At 38.5% G+C, this 24,253-nt stretch overlaps 1 protein-coding gene across 1 annotated transcript in view; it reads left to right on the top strand.

Annotated features, from left to right (window-relative positions):
- LOC101344770 (cytochrome P450 3A4-like) overlaps window positions 1–24,253 on the top strand; it is a 69,235-nt gene that overhangs the window by 22,282 nt on the left and 22,700 nt on the right. Inside the window, exons 2-8 of the mRNA XM_004391082.2 lie at window positions 4,292–4,554; window positions 6,354–6,447; window positions 11,761–11,813; window positions 14,510–14,609; window positions 17,529–17,642; window positions 17,900–17,988; window positions 18,963–19,111. Of these exons, the coding sequence (XP_004391139.1) occupies window positions 4,484–4,554; window positions 6,354–6,447; window positions 11,761–11,813; window positions 14,510–14,609; window positions 17,529–17,642; window positions 17,900–17,988; window positions 18,963–19,111 (670 nt within the window). The 5' untranslated portion in view covers window positions 4,292–4,483. The remainder of the gene's footprint in view (window positions 1–4,291; window positions 4,555–6,353; window positions 6,448–11,760; window positions 11,814–14,509; window positions 14,610–17,528; window positions 17,643–17,899; window positions 17,989–18,962; window positions 19,112–24,253) is intronic.

The following is a 24,253-nucleotide window of genomic DNA, read 5'->3' as shown; positions in this document are numbered from 1 at the left end:
AAAACCCCAGAAGGACAAAGACCTGAGAGAGCCTGGCGGTTCTGAAGGGGTGTTGAAGTTAGAGTAAGGAGAACCTTGGTCCTATCACATCAATTCTAGTCAGTTTCCCTCATGGGCAAATGAAGACACAAGCCTAGCTGTGTCCAATGTCACACTTCCATTCCATCAAGTCCTGCTGATTCCATTGTCTTCATAGCTTTCAGAGGAGTAAAGGGTTTGAGGAAACAGAGAAGGGCCAACTGTATCAAATACAGCTGGTAGCCTAAGAAGGGGGGTCCTTTACTTCATAGCACTGATCTCAATTTGTGATGTGATATTTATTTGCATGGTTATTGGTTTAGTGCCTCTCTCCCTCCCACAGAGTGGAAGATTTGTGATTTGTGAGGACTAGGGTTGTGTCTCTTTTGTCCTTTACTTTATGTTAAGTGCTTGACCCATTGCCTAGATGAATGAATGAATGAAAGACAAAGTGTTTGCAAACATCCATTGGATTGAGTATTTAGAATTTAGAAGATCATGGTGAACTTGACAAACGCTGTTTCTGTAGGGTGAAAATCTCATTTCCTATAGGAACTGATGAACCAAGAGTGGAGACAGACACATAAAAGTAGTAAGATGGATTTGAAGACAGGACTACAGTTTTCACCATTTGTCACAATTTCTTGAACTTCAGCCTTTCTGAATTTAGTCATAGGCATCCTTTATTCCAGGGAAGATTTATATTATTATAGATAGAGCACAGAGAGATAACTAGCCAGTGCTCAGTGTCTGGGTTGCTAAATGGATATTTAAAGCTTAAAAACTAGTTTTCCATGTCTCAGGGAAAGAGGATGAACATTCTTATTTGTCTTAGAGCCTAAGGGTAGGGGAGTGGAGGTGAATTATAGAAAACCCATGGAGAGCTAGGGGATATCAGGGCAGAGAATAATTGCTCTAGATCCCCTAGGATATGTTTTGGAAACTTCTGAGGGGAGTCCTTTTTCCAGCACGGTGTTGAGGGTTGCCAGAGGGAGATGTCAGAGTTGGGGTTTCCCCACACCATGGTGCAGGAGGAGAAATTCCTAGAGGGACACAGAGGCAGAGAGAGGCAGGTGGTTCTGAAGGGGCATGAAGGTTGGGAAAAGGAGAACCTTGGTCTTCTTAGGTCAATTCTGATCAATTTTCCTCAATGAAAGATGAAGAAACAGGCCCAGGCTTGTCCAACGTCACACTTGCAATCCATCAAGTCCTGTTGATTCTGTTGTCTTCTTAGCTTTCAGAGGAGGAGAGAGTTTAAGGAAACAGAAAAGGGCCAACAGTATCAAATACTGCTGGGAGCCTAAGTACAGAGGTTCTTTTACTTGGTAGCATTTATCCGAAGTTGTAATGCAATAGTTATATGTATGGTTATTGGTTTAGTGTCTCTCTCCCCCCGTTAGACTGTAAACTATGTGAGGGTAAGGATTCTGTCTCTTTTATATTTAGTGCCTGAACCTAGCAAGGAGAGAGCACAACCAACACACAATGACACTGAGGTGAGGTGCACACCTACTCTAAGGAGAGGACAGAGAATGGCCAAGGACCTGCCTCCCCCTGAGACCAGCTAGGAACTGGATAGGCCTCAGGCAACAAGCTGTGTCAGTAGAAAATTTCTGAGCAACTACAGTGTCTTGTGACCAAGATAATGAGTCATCCCACCCTGTTTCCTTCTAATCTTCCTGCTTACAGTTGTTTTTCAGGCAAGCCAACTAAAACCAGACTTCATGCATGTGCCATGAAACAGTAGGTGACTTGAAGGTGAACCCGGTCTCCATGTTTCAGTATACGCTGTCATTTTCTTGGGAACACACGGATGTCAAGAGTACACAAGGAGCCATCTTGAGGGAACACGTGCCTCCATCTTTAGCAACCAGTTGCTCGGTCAGCCTACATGCCCACCCCACACCCCTTTTTGAATATGCATGCCATTTCCCAGACGTTTAATGAATGTGTATGACTTCTCCTTTCCCGAGTAGTATAAAACTTCTTCCAGCCCTTTATTTAGAGAGACAGTGCTTTGGGAGCTATCTCCCTGTCTCCTTACTTGCTGCCAGTAATAAACCATGCCTTGCCTGAAATCCTCACGACTCTTAGTTATTCTTAACAAGAGCGCAGGCAGCAAACGCACTGCTTTCAGTAACAACCCCACCCCCACCATGAGGGCATAGGGCTACTCCTGTCCCCTAGCCTCCAAAACTTATATTCTACCTGGCTACTCTAATTTGGTGAGATCAAATTTTCCTCTGCCAAGAAGAATGGAGACTTTAGAGCTGTGTTGCAGGCAAATCATCTTACATTCTTTTTTGCATACTCAAGATTGTGATCTGTGAAATGTATATCTGTTATCCAAGTCATTCCAGAACAAGAGTGCTTCCTCATTTTGTGAACATTTACCTGGCCAGTGGGAGTTGGGATACACTTCCCAGAATATGTGCCTTTTGGGCTCTCAGTATAAGAGGATGAAAGCATCAAACATGGTGTTCCTTGAGTCCCTGAGTCTCTGGACAAGTTGTCCATTTATGCTTGGGTGAGAGCTTAATGTGTCTTTGAATATTATTTGAGATTCAACTTTGGCCAACTGCCAACAAGACTGAGAAGATAGGTAAGGTACTATGTGGATAAGGACACATTTCTCATACCTGTATATTTACTTTTTGCTTGGTTGTACTATAGTAATCTGTTTGTTTATCTCTATCTTTAATCTGAATAATGTATGAATCTTAGTCATCTTTGTACCCAAGCAGTACAGCAGAACAAAAACAGTGCCTGGTCCTGTGCCATCCTCACAATCGTTGCTATGTTTGAGCCCATTGTTGCAGCCACTGTGTCGATCCATCTCATCAAGGGTCTTACTCTTTTTTGCTGACCCTCCGCTTTACCAGGCATGATGTCCTTCTCTAAGGACTGGCTCCTCCTGATAACATGTCCAAAGCATGTGAGATGAAGTCTCTCCATTCTCATTTGTAAGGAGTATTCTGGCTATACATCTCCAAGGCAGATTTTTTCATTACCCTGGCAGTCCATGGTATATTCAATATTCTTTGCCAATACCATAATTCAAAGGCATCAATTCTTATTTGGTCTCCGTTATTCATTGTCCAGCTTTCACATGCAGATGAGGTGATAGAAAATACCATGGCTTGGGTCAGAGGCACCTTGGTCCTCAAAGTGACATCTTTGCTTTGTAGCACTTTAAAGAGGTCTTTTGCAGCAGATTTGCCCAAAGCAATATGTTGCTTAATTTCTTGACTGCTGCTTCTGTCGGTATTGATTGTGGCTTCAAGGAAAAAGAAATTCTTGATAACTTCAACATTTTCTCCATTTATCATTATGTTGCTTATTGGTCAGTTTTGAGGATTTTTGTTTTCTTCATGTTGTGGTGTAATCCATACTGAAGGCTGTAGGTTTTGATTTTCTTCAGTAAGTACTTCAAGTCCTCTTAGCTTTCAGCAAGCACTCGTGTAAGGCACTCTGCAAGATACTAGGGACATGACTGTGACTAATACACTAACTGTGCCCTTGAGTAGTTCAGGATCTGAAAAGGGAAATAAACAATGGTGCTGGAGGGTGAACAAAACAGCAATAGAAATATGTAAGAGGCTGGAAGCTGTGCAGAGGAAAAAGTGGTTAAATTTGAGGTGGTTAGGGAGGTAGGACTCTAGCCATGAGGCTTCCATCTAATCTGGGCTTTGCAAGATGAATAGGAGTCTTCCAGAGTCACAAAAGCACTTGAGGTAGAGGACATTGCATGAGTTTCTTCTACCTGTTTGGAGGAATTTCAAAAATTTTGGAGTAAGAGTAGCCATGTTGAAAATGAAGGTCATAATAGTTTTAAGGCCAGTGCCTTCACTTGAAATTCCTTCTTTTAAAAAAATTTTCAGATTTATAATGTTTATTTTTTAAACAATAGCTGCGACATTGGCCTCAAACATATCAGCAATTGTGAGGATGGGATAGAACAGGGTAATGTTTGATCTGTTATATATAAGGTTGCCATGAATTGGAAGCGACTTGACAGCAACTAACAACAACATGTTTTTTAAACCCAAATTATTACAAAACACCCTAGGTAACATAGACAGTTAACGGTTCCATTAGATTCACTTGGAATTTCTGGTAAGTGCCAGTAACCTTTGAGTTTACTGATAACACTGATTTGTTTAGTTATAGATTTCCCACAAAATACGAACTCCAGGGAGATCAAAGTGGGGGTATACTTGGATGCTTTGCTTCCAACTATTGCCTAGTTCAAAGTATAACTTGAACTCCCCAGGCTGCAGATGGAGTTCAGGTGGCCCTTTCACTGGCTGCTGCTTGGACCCACCCCCTTCCAAGTACATAAACCTGCCAGCATCCTCCCAGACTCACAGCTGGGGTGGGAAGGAGGCTGTGCACTGCTAGTGGAGATCAGCACACCCAGATCAAAGGAAAATTCAGAGGAGGTTCTCAGGCAAGGAAAGTGACGATGGACCTGATCCCAAGCTTTTCCACGGAGACCTGGATTCTTCTGGCCACTAGCCTGGTGCTCCTCTACCTGTAAGTAGCTTCCCACCTTCCTCTGTGACATTGGAATTGGGGTTATCATGCTTATATGACCACTATTCCCTGGCTGTTTTGAAGATTAAAAAAAAAGATAGAGGAGGGGAAGTTGCATAAGTGTTGGCTGCTACAAAGCCATAAGTGGTTATTAGTCATCTTATGCAGATCCTATGAAGTCACTGCTTCATAAGCAATCCCCGCCCCACTTCACAAATCCAAATTTCTGTGGCAAGGAGTGTTTAGTGACATTGTTCCTTGGAATTGACTACCAATTTGGACCTAAATGAGTCAACAAGAATCCAGCAGAGGAACGTTTAAAAAAAAAAAGGTCACTCAAATGGGTAATATTGAGAGTGAAGGAGACATTTCACTTAGCAATATGCTTTTCAGCTTCTCCCATACCTTTTTGTGGCTTGATAGCTCATTTCTTTTTGTTGCTGACCTACATGTCCTTTTAAGGTTTTATTTTATTGCATGTTAAAAGATTGATGGGATTTGTATGAAATATTTGGCACTGACACTGAATTAAAGGGGTTACCTCCAAAGAAGAGAAAACAAGGTCTCATTTACCGCTGCCCATCACATTTTATGATCGCTTATTTTATGTTGGAGCCCTTGTGGTGCAGTAGGTTAAGAGTTTGGCTGCTAACCAAAAGGTTGGCAGTTTGAATCTACCAGCTGCTCCTTGGACACTCTATGGGGCAGTTCTACTCTCTCCTACAGGGTCGCTATGAGCCAGAATCAACTTCATGGCAACAGGTTATTTTATGTTGGGTAACGAAGTGGCCTGGATTTTAGAAAGTCCCTTCCCTTTTAACTTAATACATTTGTAGGGCATGTTGAAACGTTTATACTTTTCAAGTATATGTTTCTAAATTGCTTCTATGGTGCTAACCTTGCAGGACAAGCGGCTTCGCTGTGAATGGTTGTCAATAGCTCTTCCCTCAGCCTCACTTCTTCCTCTAGTTAGCCATCTCTCAGTAACAACACCAGAGTGGCAAGGCTTGTCTGTAGATTTAGATATAGACTTCAGAAACTGTGCCTTCTCTGAGACCTCTCTGTGAAGGCATATTTAAGAAGAACCAGACCCTAAAATGTGGGTCAGAGCATATAGTGAAGGAAAAGCATAATAAACACCTCAGAGTAAATAGTAAGAAAAAACATTCCTTTAGGCTCTTGTTAACCCTCTGTGATGAATATGCAAAACCTTATCATCAGAACAAGAAGTTTTTTTCTCCTCTCTACCTCGAATTGTCTTGTGCTGTCCTGTTGATTCTGACTTCTGACGACTCTATTTGTTACAGAGTGGAGCTGCTTCGTAGGGTTTTCATGGCTGTAATCCATATGGAAGGAGATACCAGGTCTTTTCTTCTGTGGTGCCACTGGTGGAGTTCTAACTGCCAACCTTTTGGTGACCAGCTGAGCACAAACTGTTTGCACCGCCTAGGAACCTCTTTACATATAATGGGAACCCTCAAATCCTGTAAGAGTCCACTTATGAAATGGACACAAGCAAAGACTCTGGAAAAGTTCCAACTTGAACCTCCTAGGAGCCCAAAGTTTGGGGACCTTTTCAAGTATTCACTCTAGGATTAGTATCAGGATGGTTTTAGCAGCTTTTCACTAATCATTATTACTTTTTGTGGGTCTCACAGAAGAAATGAGAAAGGAGATGGTGATGAGATGTGATTATTGCTGTTGGAGTTGTTATTGCTATTTATCACTTACATGTTACCTCCCTAACACTGACATCTATACTAAAATTCTGGTGACCTGTCTTGTCTCTCACTTTATAGATATGGAACCTATTCACATAATGTTCTAAAGAAGCTCGGGATTCCTGGGCCTAAGCCTCTGCCTTTTGTGGGAAATGTTCTGGCCTATCACAAGGTGAGTGTCGTGGCTCCTACTTTTGCTTCTTATTGTTGCATATGCCTGCTCTGTTTCATCAATACAAATGCCCTTCCTCAGGAAAAAGTTTCTTGAACTTTCTAGAAACTGTGTGTACTCCATGCAGCAAATTGGCCTGGATTCCTCAAAGGCTCTATTGTCAAATGTTGAGGTTTTTACAGCAGTCTGACACTACAGTTCCCTGGCTGATTCAGCACAAGACTTGATGTTCTAATGTGAATATATTGAGGAGGAGTATCTTTCTGCCAGGTGCTTCTTCCTAAGAAGGCATAGTGGTCTTTAGTCTCAGGAGAAATGAACAAAGGGAGTCTTGGTAGTAGCTCATTAAACTGTGTACTCTAGATTCAAACTCTCTTAATTCTAGCATGAGTGCTGCGTAGCATTCTTTTTTTTCCTTTCTGGATAGATTGTTAAAAAAAAATTTTAATTTATATTTTTATTGTTGTCATTCCTCCTGGATAGATTTTGAACTTCAGATTACTAGGCAGTTCAAGTATTTACCATCTAATAATTTGGACGTACTGTAGTCTCTCAAGAACTGCTAACACCCCTGTGGTTATTTCCATGGCTTTCCCCAACTTGTGCTGCTCATACCATCTTTTAGGGATTTGAGAGCTAGAACAAGAACTTTCTTCCTTTCTTCTTTTCCATCCAAGGAGCCATCTCTAGAAATGAATCTGAGAAATGAGCGTGTATTGCTGAGAAAAGGTGGTGATTGTCTATCAACTTCAGATATTTAACTACTAAATGAGTTTTTTTTTTTTTTTAAAGCAAATACATGTTGTTAGGTGCTGTTGAATCACTTTCAAATTTAGTGACCCCAAGTGACAAAATAAAACTGTGTCATGGGACACTTACTCATTTGCTCCAAGCTTCAGTTTTCTTGCATGCCCATGGAGATAATTATTCAGAAGGTTGTGAGATTTTAGAGACAACATATGCACAAGCAAAAACATTTCAGAAAGACAAAGAGTTACTATTCATAGACAAAGTTACATCATTCAGTGTCTACAATACTTGGAGAAAATTCCTGAAAGTTATTTTCAATTCTCCATTTAGAGTTTTCTTCTATTTCCCCTCTTTAACCCTAAGATGTCTCTGAATAAGAACTTCCCTTTATCTTCCAGTGAAAAAATAGTGTAGTAATTTCCTGTGGTTGCCATCACAAAATACCACAAAGTCGGTGGGCTAAAACAACAGAAATTCATTGCCTCACAGTTCTGGAGGCCAGAAGTCTGAATCAAGTTGTAGACAGGGCTGTGCTCTCAGTTAAGGCTCTAGGGAAAGATGTATCCTTGTCTTTTCCTAGTTACTAGTGGTTCCAGAAAATCCTTTGTGTTGCTTGGTTTGTAGATGCATCACTCTTGTCTCTGCTCTAGTCTTCACATGACCATATTCCCCATGTCTCTCTGTGTGTGTCTCTTCTCTTCTTATAATGACAGCAGTTATATTGGATTGGAGCTCACCCTACTCTAGTATTACCTCATTTTAAGTTAACTGATAACATCTTTCTTCTTTTAAAGTTTTTTTATTGTACTTTATATGAAGGTTTACAGAACAAACAGTTTCTCATTAAATGGTTAGTCCACATATTGTTTTATGATACTGGTTAACAACCCCATGACATGTCAACACTCTACATTCTCGACCTTGGGTTCCCTATTTCGAGCTTTCCTATAGCTTCCTGCTTTCTAGTCCTTGTCCCTGGGCTGTTGTGTCCCATTAGTCTCATTTTTGTTTTAGGGGGCTGTTTAATCTTTGGCTAAACGGTGAACCTCGGGATTGACTTCGTTACTGAGCTAAAGGGTGTTGGGGGGCCATACTCTGGGGTTTCTCCAGTCTCTGTCAGGCCAGTGAGTCTGGTCTTTTTTTGTGAGTTAGACTTTTGTTCTACATTTTTCTCCAGCTCTGTCGGGGACCCTCTGTAGTGATCCCTGTCAGAGCAGTCAGTGGTGGTAGCCAGGCACCATCTAGTTGTACTGGACTCAGTCTGATGGAGGCCATGGTAGTTGTGGTCCGTTAGTCCTTTGGACTAGTCTTTCCCTTGTATCTTGTTTTCTTCATTCTCCCATGCTCCCAAAGGGGTGCAACCAGTGGAGTATTTTAGATGGCTGCTCACAGCTTTTAGGACCCCAGATGCTACTCACCAAGGTAGAATGTGGAACATTTTCTTTATAAGTGATGTTATGCCAGTCGAGCTAGATGTTCCCTGAGACCTTGTCCCCCACAGTCCTCTGCCCAGCAATTCCATCCCTCAGGGAGTTTGGATGTGTCTATGGAGCTTCCATGTCCTTTCCTTGTACAAGCTGTGCTGGCTTCCCCAGTATTGTGTACTGTCTTACCCTTCACCAAAGTTACCACTTATCTATTGTTTATTTAGTATTTCCCCCACCAACCCTCCCATCCATCGTAACTTTCAAAGATTGTTTCTTTTTCATGAGTTTTTACAGTAGTGGCCTCATACAATATTTGTCCTTTTGTGATTGACTCATTTCACTCAGCATAATGTCCTCCAGTTTCATCCATGTTATGAGATGCTTCGCAGATTCATCATTGTTCTTTATTATTGCCTAATACTCCATTGTTTGTATGTACCATAGTTTGCTTATCCATTCATCTTTTGATAGGCATCTAGGTTGTTTCCATCTTTTTGCTATAGGGTCTATCCTATTTGGGTTTCATTGAGCTTCTTTGATGGCCAGCTTTTCATCTTTCATGTTATTGGGGAAGTTTTCTGTCAGCAGTTCTTCAATGATCCTCTCTGTGTTTTCTGTTTTATCCCCCTGTTCTGGAGCTCACAAATTTTTGCTTTTGATTGTATTCCATATAACTCTCAGAGTTTCTTCATTTTTCTTTGTTCTTTTTTCTGATTTTTCCTCAAACAGAGTCGTATCCAAGTGTTTTGTCTTCAATTTTGCTGATCCTGTCTCCCATCATTTCAAACCCTCCTCAGCCCTTCTATGACACTGTCCATTTCTGAAATCTTATTGTTTATCTTTTGGATTTCTAATTGTTGTTTTTGTATGATTTCTAGTTGTGAATTTATTTTGGCATTTTGTTCCTGTATTATTTTCCTTCATTCTTCCATTTTGTTGTCTGTATTTTCCATGAATTTGTCTATCTTTTCCTCATTTTTGTCTGCTTTTTGCTTCAACTCTTGGACAGCTCTGAATATTAGAGATTTGAATTCCTTATCAGGTAGTTCTAGTACCTTTTTTTTCTACTGGAAAGTCATCTGGTGTTTTATTTTGGATGCTTACTGGAACTATCCTGTCCTTTTTTTTTTTTTTTTTAATATGTTTTGACATTTTCTGCTGTCTTCTGGACATTCAGTAGTTATCGTCTTCATTTATTAATTTTAGATTTGTTTGTTTCGTTTGCTTTTTTGTTTTATTTGATTATGTCTGAGCAGACAGGCTATGGGTTCTTGTTGTTTGCTTGTCTGTGGGCATGATAGTTCTCACCTTGTTTTCCAACGGGCAGGGTCTGCCACTCAGCTGTGGTGCAGCAGGGCAGGTCCAGCTGAAGGGGAGTTTGTGGAGTGGGTATTTTGTGGCACATACTATGGCTGACAGGGCAGGCCAGGAATCAGTGCAGGGCTGGTTCCAGTCATGCCTGTGCTGCTAGGCTGTGCCTATGCTGCTCAGGGGTGTGATGTTCAGTGCACGGTGCAAGTAGGCAGGAAAGGGGGAGGAGATTGTGATGTGTGGAGCTAAGAAGGGTTTGGGAGAGAGGAGAGAGGAACAGGAGCCAAAAACAAAGAAGCAAACAAACAAAAAACAGTGCTAAGGGAGCTTGTCATTGGAGTGGAGAGATAAGAGACTAAGAAATCAAGAAAAACAAAAAGAAAAAAGAAAAATGGTAAAAGGAAATAAATAAAATAATTAAAATTAGAGAATAAAGAAAAGAAAAGCCCCCAGGGATCCCACCAGTGTGGCTGCAAAGACTGGGGAAGTGGCTTCCAGGCCACAAAGTACAGCCTGGCTAGAAGGGGTAGAGGTGTCACACAGGCCAGGTATTCAGGAGACAGAAAGAGAAGGTAAGTATAGAGAAATGAGAAACTGAGAAATGAAGAAAGATAAAAAGGGGAAAAGAGAGAAAAGAAAACGAAAGAAAAAAACAAAAAAAGAGAAAATAAATGCTCCTAGGGATCCCACTGCACAGCTGCAAAGACTGAAAAGTAGCTACCATACAGCCCAGGTAGAAGGGGCTCCCAAGCCAAGGAAAGAAAAAGAAAACTAACAAACAAATCAAAACAGAACAAATAGAAACAAACATACAAACAAAACAAAAGCCCCAGGGATCCCACCAGCGTGGCAATGTTGGCCGGGAAGCAGTTCCACAGTCGAGCAGTGTTTCGTAGCCTTCCAGGAAGAAGCAGAGATGGCACATGGGGCCAGGTATTTGGAGAAAGGAGGGGGAGGTGGTGAGAGGTATGGAAGAAACCAAAAGAAGCAGAAAAAAGCAACACCAGGAACAAACAAATGGCACTCAAGGAGCCGGCCATTGTGGGCGGAGTGGAATCCAAGTGGCACAGGGATAAATCAGATGCTTTCCAGCCAGGAGACTGTGGCTGCAGGAAGCAGAGCAGTCCAAGTAGGGGTGAAGAAGGGTGGGGGGTGGAAAAGAGTATATTTCTGGTTACTGGTTGTTCTGTGTCCTGCTGGGAGCTCTGTGAAGCTGCTTTCCCATACTCCCTGTTCACCAATCTCTGACAGGAGTCCAAGATGGCGAATTTGTGCTGTGTTAGCTGATAGGGGACCACTGCGTGTATCTCTCCTTGGTCTCTGTTCTCTGTCAGTTTCTTATTCCATTTGGTGCTTGGCTGAGCTCTTTATCTCTTCACTTCATGCTTAGGGTTTCAGGATTGATGTTTGTCTCTCTTCAACTTAGTTTTTCAGGTCTTTGCTTTGGAGGGATGGCATGGTGCTTCTGTCTAAAGCACCATGTTGCCTGGAAGTTCCTGATAACATCTTTCTTGTGAGTTTCTGTAGAGTCAATTTCAACTCATGGTGACCTTGTGTAACAGAATGAATTGTTATTTGATCTGGCACCATCTCCATAATTTTTAATATGTTTGAGCCCTTTGTTGAGGCCCTATTTCCCCACGAGTTTACATTCACTGGTATAGAAGGTTCAGATTTTAAAATATCATTTTGAGAGACACAATTCTATCCAGAATAGAGAGTTAGCTTGCTTTCATCTGATTTGAATTTTTTTTTTGACCCAGAAAGTGGTAGAGTTGAGTACATTTAAAAGAATAACCTGATTTTATTTTGTTTCTCCTTGCAGGGTATGTGGAATTTTGACATGAAATGTTCTAAAAAGTATGGAAAATTATGGGGGTGAGTATTCTGGAAACTTCCATTGGAAAAACTTGTTGTGATGAGGCACTCAGCTATGTGGAGGACAATTGCAGCCAAGAGCCTCATAGGATCAACTTTCTCTTGTAAAGTTCTTGGAAACTTGTCATACCTATGATATCATAAGTCTCTTGGTGTCAGTCTACAGTCTGAATAAGGACAACAAAGTTGTAGACAAGTACTTTTCTCCAGAAACTGCTAGCATTAAGTTCTGTCCATTTATTCTTCCATAGGTCCTCTTTAATTGCATAAAAATGCATTATTTCAAACCCTTTTGTTGGGTGCGGTTGAGTTGATCCGACTCATAGTGACCCTTGGTGATGGAGTAGAACTGCCTCATAGTGTTTTCTAGGATATAATCTTTACATGAGCAGATCACCAGTTCTTTCTTCTTCCGAGACACTGGGTGAGTTTGAACTGCCAACATTTCGGTAAAATCAGCGGTTATCTTTGCTTCTAAAGAGCATTCTGGCTGTCCATCTTCAAAGACAGAACTGTTCATTCTTCTGGAAGTCCGTAGTATGTTCAATATTCTTTGGTATCACCATAAAATAATTCACCTTAATTAAAAGGTATCAATTCTTGTACATTCTCCCTTATTCATTGTCCAGCTTTCACAAGCAAATGAGGCAATTGAAAATACCATGGCTTGGGTTAGGTGTCTCTTAGTTCTCAAAGTGACACCTGTGCTTTTTAACACTTTAAAGAGACCTTTTGCAGCAGATTTGCCCAAAGCAATAACTCTTTTGATTTCTTGACTGCTACTTCCATTGGTGTTCATTGTGGATCCAAATAAAATGAAACCTTCATAACTTCAATCTTCTCCGTTTATCATGATGTTACTTGTTGGTCCAGTTGTGACGATTTTTGTTTTCTTTATGTTGAGGTGCAATCCACACCGAAGGTTGTAGTCTTTGGTATTCATCAGTAAGCGTTTCAAGTTCTCTTCACGTTCAGCAAGCAAGGTTGTGTCATCTGCATATCACAGGTTATTAATGAGTCTTCCTCTAATCCTAATGCCCCATTCTTCTTCATATAGTCCAGCTTCTTGGAATAGTCACTCAGCAGACAGATTAAATAAATACGGTGAAGGGATACAATCCTGATGTACACTTTTCCTGACTTTAAACCACACAGTATCCCCTTGTTCTGTTTGAATGACTGCCTCTTGGTCTATGCACAGATTCCTCAGGAGCACAATTAAATGTTCTGGAATTCCCATTTTTTGCAATGTTATCCAAAATTTGTTCTGATCTACACAGTCAAATGCCTTTGCATAGTCAATAAATCACAGGTAAACATCTTTCTGGTATTCTCCGCTTTCAGCCAAGATCCATCTGCCATCAGCAATGATATCCCTTGTTCCACATCCTCTTCTGAATCCGGCTTGAATTTCTGGCATTTCCCTGTCAATGTAATATTGCAAATCCTTTTAGTAGGTGTTAATCCTAATAGACTTCATCCTAATAACTTAGAGGATCAGCACTAAATATCCTTGATACGTTCTTACACTCCCTGAGTTTCAGAGTGTCCATTTTTGGAAATTTACTGCACTCAGTGGTTCCCAACAAGTTTTATATGCCATCACAGAGCCATTTGAGGTTCCTCTGTGAAGTCAAAGAATAGGCAGCTTTTCAAAATTCTTCCACTTTCTAACAAATGCAAATGATAGGTAATGGAAAAAAAAAAAAAAAAAGTCAGGACAGTGTAAGTAAACTTACAGTATATCTCATTCCATTGGCTTATTCCTACAAATGAACATCTTAATTGCCAGAAGAACAGGCCCAATCTGGATATATCATGTATAGAGACTCAGCTTTGCTTGGCACACTTGTCAAAGTGGGATTTCCCTGATGCTATGATGTCATCAACATGGAACTGAGGTCCATTTGGGGTCCACGTATAAGAATAAATGTAAGAAAAAGAAAGTAAAGATGAATTATACATGATCCTCTATGTTTCTTTATACCTGTTTATTTTTCTTTCAAAATTTTTCTAGGCTTAATGCTACCAAATACCTCTCTTTAATATGTAAAATAATATTTAAAAAAACTGTAAAAGATTAGAATTTCTTGAAAATAGGGCAAAAATCATTCATATTTCTATTATCACTTTTTTAGCATTCGAAATTTTTTCTGTGTACATATTTTTACATGTTTGTAATTAGTATGTCTATAATTCTATCTGATAATGCCATATGTATTATTCATATTTTGACGTACCTTTACAATTGCAATTTTAAATGATTGAGTGAATAGAATTTCTTTAATTAATTATATTTTGCTCTTAGATAATTATTTGCCTTCAATTTTTCACTAGCAAAATGTCTTTTCAAAAATGAAGTATTTTAAACATAAAAAAATTACAAAGAAAGATAAAGGAAATAGCCATGCGTCCATCACCTCTCTTTAACACTCGTAATATTCTTCTAACCACGGTCTCTTTTAAGAGCTATTTTTGTCTTTAAATGTCCCTTTATTTTATGAGAACTCTAGTGGTTCTGTGGTCAGAGTCTTACTGTGTATCATAACTTAATTTGAACTAAAGGAAAATGTTTCTGTGTATTGGGCAACTAGGAGTATAGATTTTGTCATATCAGAATGAATGTATGGTCTTTCAGGAGTGGCTCCAGTTGCAGAATTGAGTTTGATAAGATAATCAGCTGTTTTTGGATATAGGTTTTATGAGGGTCAACTGCCTGTAATAGCCATCACAGACCCATGCATGATCAAGACGGTACTGGTGAAAGAATGTTATTCCATCTTCACAAACCGGAGGGTAGGTATCAATGTTTTCATTGAAAATTTTATTTATTTACCTTCTAAATTTTGAAATAATTATAGATTCACAGTAAGTTTGAAAAAAAAAGTAAAAAGTCAAACATATAAGGAAGGTCTCACGTACTGTTCATCCAGTTTCCCCCAATGTTAACATCTTGGGTAACTACAATATGCTATCAAACCAGTAAATTGACATTGGTACAATTCACAGGGTTTATTTGAATTTCATCAGTTTTATGTTCGCTCACTTGCATGTGTGTTTGTGTGTGTCAGTGCAGCTCTGTTCAGTTTTATCACGTGTAGATTTATGTAACTGCCAGCACAATCAAGTTATAGAACTGCTCCTGAGACTGAAGAAACCTGGAGAGTATGGCCCCTGGACATCCTTTTAGCCCAGTAATGAAGTCACTCTGGAGGTTCACCTTTTAGCCAAAGATTAGACAGACTCACAGGACAAAACAAGAGTAACGGGGCACACCAGCCCAGGGGCAAGGACTAGAAGGTGGGAGGGGACAGGAAAGCTGGTAATAGGGAACCCAGGGTTGAGAAGGGAAAGTACTGACATGTCATGGGGTTGTTAACCAATGTCATAAAACAATATGTGTACTAACGGTTTAATGAGAAGCTAGTTTGTTCTGTAAACCTTCATCTAAAGTCCAATAAAAAAATAAAAATAGTTAAAAAAAAGTTATAGAACTTCTCCCCCATCATGAGGCTCCCTCTTGCTATTTTTTTTACAGTCAGTCTATACCTTGTCTTTTCCTCTTAACAGGGTCTTTTGCTGAGCAAACTTTTTTTAAAATTGTGGACAATTTATTATGTTTGCTTTCATGAATTGTTCTTTTGAGGTCCAATCTGAAAGCTTTTTGCCTAGTACTAGGTCCAGAAGATTTGCTTCCTCTCATTCTCCTCCTCCTCCTCCTTGCACTTCTGCTTTATTTTTCTTCTTTGTCTTCATCTTAGTCTTCCCTTCCTTTTTCTCCTTCATCTTTGTCTCCAATTTTTTTTAAAGTTTTATTGTTTTGCGTTTACGTTTAAGCTTGTGATTCATTTCAAGTTAATTTTTACACGTGTTGTGAGGTTTAGGTTGAGGCTCGTTATTTTGCCAATGGATGTCTAATTGCTTCAGTTTCATTTGCTGGAAGGGCTATCTTTCCTCCATGAAGTTAATTTTACACCATTGTCAAATAACTGTTGACCATATTTGTTTGGGTCTATTTCTTATTCTCTATTCTTTTCTATTAACCTATGTGTCTATTCCTCCACCAATGCTATGCAGTCATTTCCTGCAGCTGTAAAGTAAATCTTAATGCACAGTAGAGTTATTCTTCCCACTTTTTAGTCCTTTTTCAAAATGTTTTGCTTTCCCTACAAACTTATAATAAGCTTGTCTGTGTCTAAAAAAAACCTTACTTGGATTTTGATAAGAACTAATTAAAGCTAGAGATCAATTTGGGGGAAATAAACATCTTTACTATGTTGGATTATCCAATCCATGAACATAGTATATCTCTCCATTAGTTTAGATTTTCTTTGTTTCTTTTCATCAGTATTTTGTAATTTTCAGTAAGTATATCATGTATGTTTTTTGTTATAGTTATAACAAACGAGTTGCCATTGAGTTGACTCTAACTCATGGCAACCCCATGTGTGTCACAGTAGAATTGGAATCCATAAAGTTTTTTGATTTTTATGATTTTTCAGATGCAGATCACCAGGCCATTCTTCTGAAGTGCCTCTAGGTGTACTTGAACCTTCAATCTTTTGGTTAGCAACCAATCATTTTAGATTTATAACTAAGTATTTCATTTTCTTTGGAATGATTGTTAATGGTAATGTTTTCTTAATTTCAATTTCCACATGTTCATTGTTAGTATACAAATATGTGATTGATTTTCATGTATTGCTATTTTATCCTACAAATTTGCTGAACTCATTTATCTGTTCTGGGAGTTTTTTTTTAGCTTTCTTGTTTTTGCATACTCTTGAAATTGTTTATTATGACTATATATCATGTGAAAACAGAGACGGTTCTATTTCTTCCTTTCCAATTTGTATGTCTTTTATTTCTTTTTCTTGTCTTAATGCACTACCTAGGACTTCCTATATGATGCTGAATAAGAGTGATAAGAGTGGAAGTTTTTCCTTGTTCCTGATCTTTGGGAGGAAGCTTTCACTCTTAAACCATTAAGTATGATGTTAGCTCTAGTTTATACAATTTTGGAATATGGAAGAAAATTTTCAAATAGGTTTTCTTGATAGGACAGACTGAAGCTGGGAAATAGACTTATCTCCTTCCTTTTCCTTCCATTCATGGGGGAACAAGTAAGGGGCAATTTCTTTTTTTTCCAGAAAAGCAAATATATATATATACTATTCTGAAAGTGTTCAGTGAAAGAAACCAGTCACATATGGCCACATATAGTATGATTTCACATATCAAATATTCTTAATTTTTAAAGTATTAACTACTATTTAAAAAAAATTTACCATTAACATTAACAAGACTTCTCTTATTCAAGTTGCTCATCCTATAGATATATGTAATGACAGAACGGGTTTGAGCCAAGGTCATCTGGCTATGCCAGCAATCCCTTCTGCTTTTTACAATCTTGGAGCATGTATTAGGTCTTTTTCCTTTCTATTCTCCTGGGAAAAGATTTTACCTACATTGTGGACATTTGCATTTAAAAGAAGATTGACAAATAAATGTTGGAAACCACACCAGGTAGCTGGGTGTCCACTCTCACAGGGAGCATTTGAGATAAATATCGATTGAACTTCTAGCCTAGGGTCTTCAACCTAGTAGAGTCTTCAAGCATTTATTGAGTAAATGATGCCTGTCCAATAAATTATCTACAACTATGAAGACCTCTGGAACTTATGTAGGGGAAATATCATTTGCTTTGTATTCCAGAATATTGGTCCAATAGGATTTATGAAATCTGCCATTTCCATATCTGAGGATGAAGAATGGAAGAGGCTACGAACTTTGTTGTCTCCAACCTTCAGCAGTGGAAAACTCAAGGAGGTTAGAAAATAAGAGGACTGCTAATAAGAAACTCAAGGAACCGATCTGTGGACAGACAGAAAGTGAGGTCCCTTGACAGAGGATAGTCAGCTGAGTTTGAACTTCTTTAAGATAGTCTTTTATCTTTATATACCAGAAAAGCCATTATAAGATTCATGATAAATTGTCACTTACTGCTCCCTGCTTGGGAAAGGGTGGTCTTTCTATGTCTTGGATCTCCATATTTACCGATGGATGGTAGTATGTTTTGTGTTTAGATGTTCCCCATCATCAGCCAGTTTGGAGACATGTTGGTGAAGCATCTGAGAGAGGCAGCACACAAAGGCAAGCCTGTCTCATTGAAATGGTAAGTAGGAGTGTGGTGGCTGGGATTCTGAGCTCTGTCATAAACCCCCCCAGCTGCCTGCCACTGAGTTGAAACCCTCAAAGGTGAATTTCTCTAGTGATCAAATAAACAAAGGTGTATGGTGTTAACAACTCCAGTGAGTTACCCAAGAAACGTGACTCACACTAAATGGTAGGACAGCCAGGAGAGAAAGGGTCTTCTCCACTGTGTACATGAGCCTGGATTAGTTTATCTGCTTAATTGTTCTTGTATTTTCTAGAAGACATAAAAAAACAAAAACAAAACAAAACAAAAAAACCAACAACAACAGCAAAAAAACTTTAAGAAAGAGGAAACATGATTGATAATACTAAGTGTTGAGTGTAAGAGGTTTGGAATAGTGCGAGTGGAAAGGGATTTGGTTATTATTGGCTCTCAGTCGTTGAAGCAAGAAAGTTCAAATGTAGATGTTGGAACAACATAAATCTGTTCATGGGTTTGCTGAAGATACCAGCAAAATGCTATATATTATTCTGCTGTGGGCATACATGTTATGAGGAAGTAAGAATTAGATCCACTGTCACCTTTCTGAACTCTTCTAGGAAGAATCATTATTCTATCCTTTGTACTTCTCCAGCACTTCTCTTACACACTTGTCATCTTCCTCACTCAATACTCACTGCAGTAGTTTGTCTCATCTGTGGGAGCGTCCTTGTATGACTGAGCTCCTAGAGCTCAGAGCTGGGCCTAACACACCTTTGTGTCCCTGTCATCACTAGCGTAGGGACAGTTTCATCATTGTCACCTGATAAATGCCCCATGAATATGATGGACACATAGACCCTCAGCTGATCCAGCAGATGATTTTGAAAGTGTATGGCTCTTTCCCTGTCTTTCCCCAGGCATATGAATTTACATGCCCTTCTTGCTGAATGTGTTACACAGGGATAGTGAAGAGATAATGATCTTAAATTTGTTTTTCTCTCTCTACTTAGCATCTTCGGGGCTTACAGCATGGATGTGATCACTAGCACGTCATTTGGAGTGAACATCGATTCCCTCAACAACCCACAAGACCTCTTTGTGCAAAACATCAGGAAGCTCATAAAATTTGACTTCTTGGACCCATTGCTTTTGACAATAAGTGTGTGAACTACTGTTTTTTATCTTTAATAAGAGCTTAATTGAGATATAATTCACATACCATAAAATGCACCCATTTACGGTGTACAATTCAGTGGTTTTTACTATTTTCAAATATGTGCAACCATCACCATAGTCACATTTATAAAATTTTCATAAACTCTGAAGAAACCCCTCACCCTTTAGCTATCATCCTATTTCAATCCCACCCAATCCTTCACCCCTAAGCAAACACTAATTTGCTATCTGTCTCTAGATTTCCCTACTTTGGAAATTTTATATAAACAGAATCCTACAATATATGGTCTTTTGTGACTGACTTCTTTCACTTAGCATAATGTTTATAAGGTTCATTCATGTTATAGCATGTATGGATATTTCATTCCTTTTTATGGACAAATACTTTTATATTGTGTGGACATACTGTATTTTGTTAATCAGTTCTTCAGCTGATGGACATTTGGTGTATTTTTCTGCGTTTGACTATCATGAATATTGCCGCTATAAACATTCATGTACAAGTCTTTGTGTGGATATATGTTTTGAATTCTTTTGGGTATATACCCATGAGTGGAATTCCTGTGTCATATACTAATTCTCTGTTTAGCTTATTGAGGAAATACCAAACTGTTTTCCAAAGAGGTTGTTCCATTTTACACTACCATCAACAGAGTACAGAGGTTTCAATTTCCCCACATCCTCCCCAATAATTGTTGCTTTTTTTTTTTTTTAAATGTTTTTGATGATAACCACTCTTGTGGGTATGAAGTGGTGTCTCATGTGTTTTTAATTCGCATTTCCCTAGTGACGAATGATGTTGAACATTTTTTATGTGTTTATTGGCCATCTGTGTATATATTGGGGAAAAGTATATTCATGCCCTTTGACCACTTTCTAATTCAGTTGTTTGTGTTTTTGTTGTTGAGTTTTAAGAAGTTTTAAAAAATATATTCTAGATATAAGTCCTTATCAGAGATATGATTTGAAAATTTTTTATGGCATTAATAGTTTATCATTTTATTTTCTTGGTAGCATCCTTTGAAGCACAAACGTAGATTTTAATTTTGTGAATTCCAATATTTCTATGCTTTATTTTGTTGCTTGTGCTTTTGGTGTCATATCTGATTCCACTGCCAAATCAGAGGTAATAAAAACTCATCTCTGTTTTCTTCTAACAGCTTGAGCTCTTATATTTAGGTCTTTGATCCATTTTGAGTTTATTTTTGTATATGGCGTGCGGTAAAGGCCCAATTTCATTCTTTTGCATGTGATTATCCAGTTGTCCCAGCACCGATTGGTGAAGAGGCTCATTTCCCTATTGAATGGTCTTGGAACCCTTGTCAACTACCTTAGTCACATGGGTTTATTTATGGACTTTTTACTATATTCCAATCATCTCTGTGTTTATCCTTATGCTTATACCACATTGCCTTGATTATTTTAGCTACGTTAGTTAGATATAGTAAGTTTGTAGTAAGTTTTGAAATAAGGAAATGTGAGTTCTCCGTCTTCGTTTCTTTTCAAGATTGCTTCTTCTATTCTGGGTCCTATGCAATTCCATATGATTTTTTGTTTTTGTATTTGTCCAGTGTATTTTATTCTTTAGAGAGATATCCATTCTATGCTTATTAATTTAAAACCCACATTTAATGTTATACTTCACCCTAATTCTTTATTATTACAAAAAAAGTTAATGTAATTTTTTTTTATTGTGCTTTAGGTGAAAGTTTACAGAGCAAATTAGTTTCTCTTTCAACAATTTATATGCAAATTGTTTTGTGACATTGGTTGCAATCCCCTCCATGTATCAACACTTTCCCCTTCTCCACTCCAGTTTCCCCGTTTCTATTTGTCCTGTTTTCCTGTCCCTTCCTACCTTCTCATCTTTGCTTTTGGGCAGGTGTTGCTCATTTGATCTCATTTACGTGATTGAGCTAAGAGACATGGCCCTTGCATATGTTATTACTTGTTTTATAGACCTGTGTAATCTTTGGCTGAAGGGTAAAGTTTCAGAGTGACTTCATTTCTGAGTTAAAATGGTCTCTGGCGGCCATAATCTCAGGGTTCCTCCAGTCTCTGTTAGACCAGTACGTCTTATCTTTTTTTGTGTATGTGAATTTTGTTCTACATTTTTCTCCCACTCTGTCTGGGAGTCTGGGACCCTCTATTGTGATCCCTGTCAGAGCAGTCGGTGGTGGTAATTGGGCACCATCTAGTTGTTCTGGGCTCAGGCTGGTGGATGTTGTGCTACTTGTGGTCCAATAGTCCTTTGGACTAACATTTCTCTTGTGTCTTTGATTTTCTTCATTCTCCTTTGCTCCACAAAGGATAGGACCAGTAGGTGTATCATAGATGGCTGCTTGAAAGCTTTTAAGATCCCAGACACTATTCACAAAAATCAGATGTAGAACATTTTCTTTATGAACTATGTTATGCCAATTGACGTAGATGTTCCCTGAGACCACATTCCCAGTCCTCAGCCCAGTAACTTGGTCTCTCAAGGTATTGGATGTGTCTATGAAGTTTCTATGACTTTGCCTTGGCCGTGTTGTACCGATTTCCCCTATAACGTGTAAAGTCTTTCCCCTCACCAAAGTCAACACTTTTCTACCATCTAGTTAATGATTTCCCCTCCTGACCCCTCTCCTCTCTTGTAACCATCAAAAATTATTTCTGTGTGTAATCCTTTCTTGAGTTTTTATAGTAGTGGTCTCATACATTGTTCTTTTATGATTGACTTATTTCACTCAGCATCATGCCCTCAAGATTCATCTATGCTATGAGATGTTTTACTGGATAATTCCTGTTCTTTATTGTGGCTTAGTATTCCACTGTGTGTATGTACCATAATTTGTTTCCATTTATCTGTTGATGGGCACTTATGATGTTTCCATCTTTTTGCTATTGTGAATAACGCTGCAATGAATATGGGTGTGCATATCTCTATTACTGTGATGGCTCTTATTTCTCTAGGATATATTCCCATGAGTGGGATTGCTAGATCATATGGTACTTCTATTTATAGCTTTTTAATGAAGCACCATGTGGTTTTCTGTAGTGATTTTTACCATTTTCCATTTCCACCAGGAGTGCATAAGAGTCCCAATCTCCTTGCAATCTCTCCAACATTTGTTATTTTCTGTGTTTTTGGTTTGTGCTAGCAACGTTGGGGTGAGATGGTATCTCATTGTAGTTTTGATTTGCATTTCTCTAATGGCTAATGATAGCAAACATATCCTCATGTATCTGTTAGCCTCCTGAATGTCTGCTTCAGGGTGGTGTCTGGTCATATCCTTTGCCCATTTTTTAAATTGTATTATTTGCATTTTTATTGTTACAATGTTGCAGTATCTTATAGATTTTAGAGATTAAACCTTGTCAGATATGTCATAAGCAAGTTTTTTTCATCAGTCTGTAGGTTCTCTTTTTCCTCTTTTGGTAAAGTCTTTTGATGAGCATAAGTGTTTAATTTTCAGAAGATCCTAGTTATCTAGCTAATCTTCTGGTGTTTGTGCATTGTCAGTTATGATTTGTATCCCATTTATGTCATATATTAGGGTCCCTAGCATTGTCCCTACTTTTATTTCCATGATTTTTATAGTTTTAGATTTTATATTTAGATCTTTCATCCATTTTGAATTAGTTTTGTGTATGGTGTGATGTATGGCTCCTATTTCATTTTTTTATAGATGGTCATTCAGTTTTGTCAGCACCATTTGTTAAAGAGACTGTCTTTTCCCCATTTAAAGGACTTCGGGCCTTTGTCAAAGATCGGCTGACTGTGGGTACGTCTGGGTTCTCAATTTTGTTCCATTGGTCTAAATATCTGTCTTTGTACCAGTACCAGGCTTTTTTGACTACCATGGCTGTATAGTAGGTTCTGAGATCAGGTAGAGTTAGGCCTCCTCCTTTGTTCTTCTTCAATCATGCTTTACTTATCCGGGGACTCTTTCCTTCCCATATAAAGTTAATAATTAGTTTTCTCATCTTGTTAAAGAATGCTGTTGGTATTTGAATCGGGAATGTATTGTATCTGTAGATCACTTTGGGTAGGTGTGTTTTTCCATTTACATAAGTCTCTTTTGGTTCCTTGCAGTAATATGTAGTAGTTTTCTTTGTATAGCCCTTTTCATCCCTAGTTAGATTTATTCCTAAGTATTTTATTTTATTAGGTGTGATAATAAATGAAAAGCAAAGATGACGAGAGTTTGGCTCACAACTTTGGACATGTTATCAGGAGGGACCAGTCCCTGGAAAAGGACATCATGGTTGGTAAACTAGAGTGTCAGCGAAAAAGAGGAAGACCCTCAACTACATGGATTGACACAGTGGCTGCAACATTGCGCTTAATCATAACAATTGTGAGAATGCTGTAGGACTGGGAAATGTTTCGTTCTGTTGTACATAGAGTCACTATGAGTTGGAACAGACTCGATGGCACCTAACAACAACAACCAACAATTATAAATGGTATTATTTTCCTGATTTCCTTTTTGTAATTCTCTTTGTTCTTGTATAGGAATCCAACTGATTTTTGTATATTGATCTTGTATCCTGCTACACTGCTAAATCATTCTATTAGTTCCAGTAGTTTTCTCGTGGAATCTTCAGGGTTCTCTATATATAGTATCATATTTCCTGCAAGTAGGGATAGTTTTACTTCTTCTTTACCAATTTGGATGTACTTTATTTCTTTTTCTTGCCTTATTTCTCTAGCTAGGACTTCTAGCATGATGTTAAACAGGAGTAGTGATAAAGGGCATTCTTGTCCTGTTACAGTTCTCAGGTGGAATGCTTTCAGCCTCTCTGCATTGAGAATGATGTTGGCTGTTTGTTTTGTATAGGTGCCTTATATTGTGTTGAGAAATTCCCTTCTATTCCTATTTTATTGAGAGTTTTTATCAGGAATGAGGGTTGGATTTTATCAAATGTCTTTTCTGCATCTATTGAGATGATCATGTGTTTCTTTTTTTCTCATATTTATGTGGTGAATTATGTTGATTGACTTTGTAATGTTGAACCATCCTTGTATACCTGCTATGAATCCCACTTGTTCCTGGTTTTTTTTTTTTTTTTTGGTGTTATGCTGAATTCTATTGGGTATAACATCATTGAGAATTTTTGCATCTATATTCATGAGAGA

This window comes from Trichechus manatus, unplaced genomic scaffold, assembly GCF_000243295.1.
Source record: "Trichechus manatus latirostris isolate Lorelei unplaced genomic scaffold, TriManLat1.0 scaffold00454, whole genome shotgun sequence".
NCBI lineage: Eukaryota > Metazoa > Chordata > Mammalia > Sirenia > Trichechidae > Trichechus > Trichechus manatus.
Note: the sequence above shows the minus strand (reverse complement) of the source record. Positions and strands in the feature narration are given on the sequence as shown.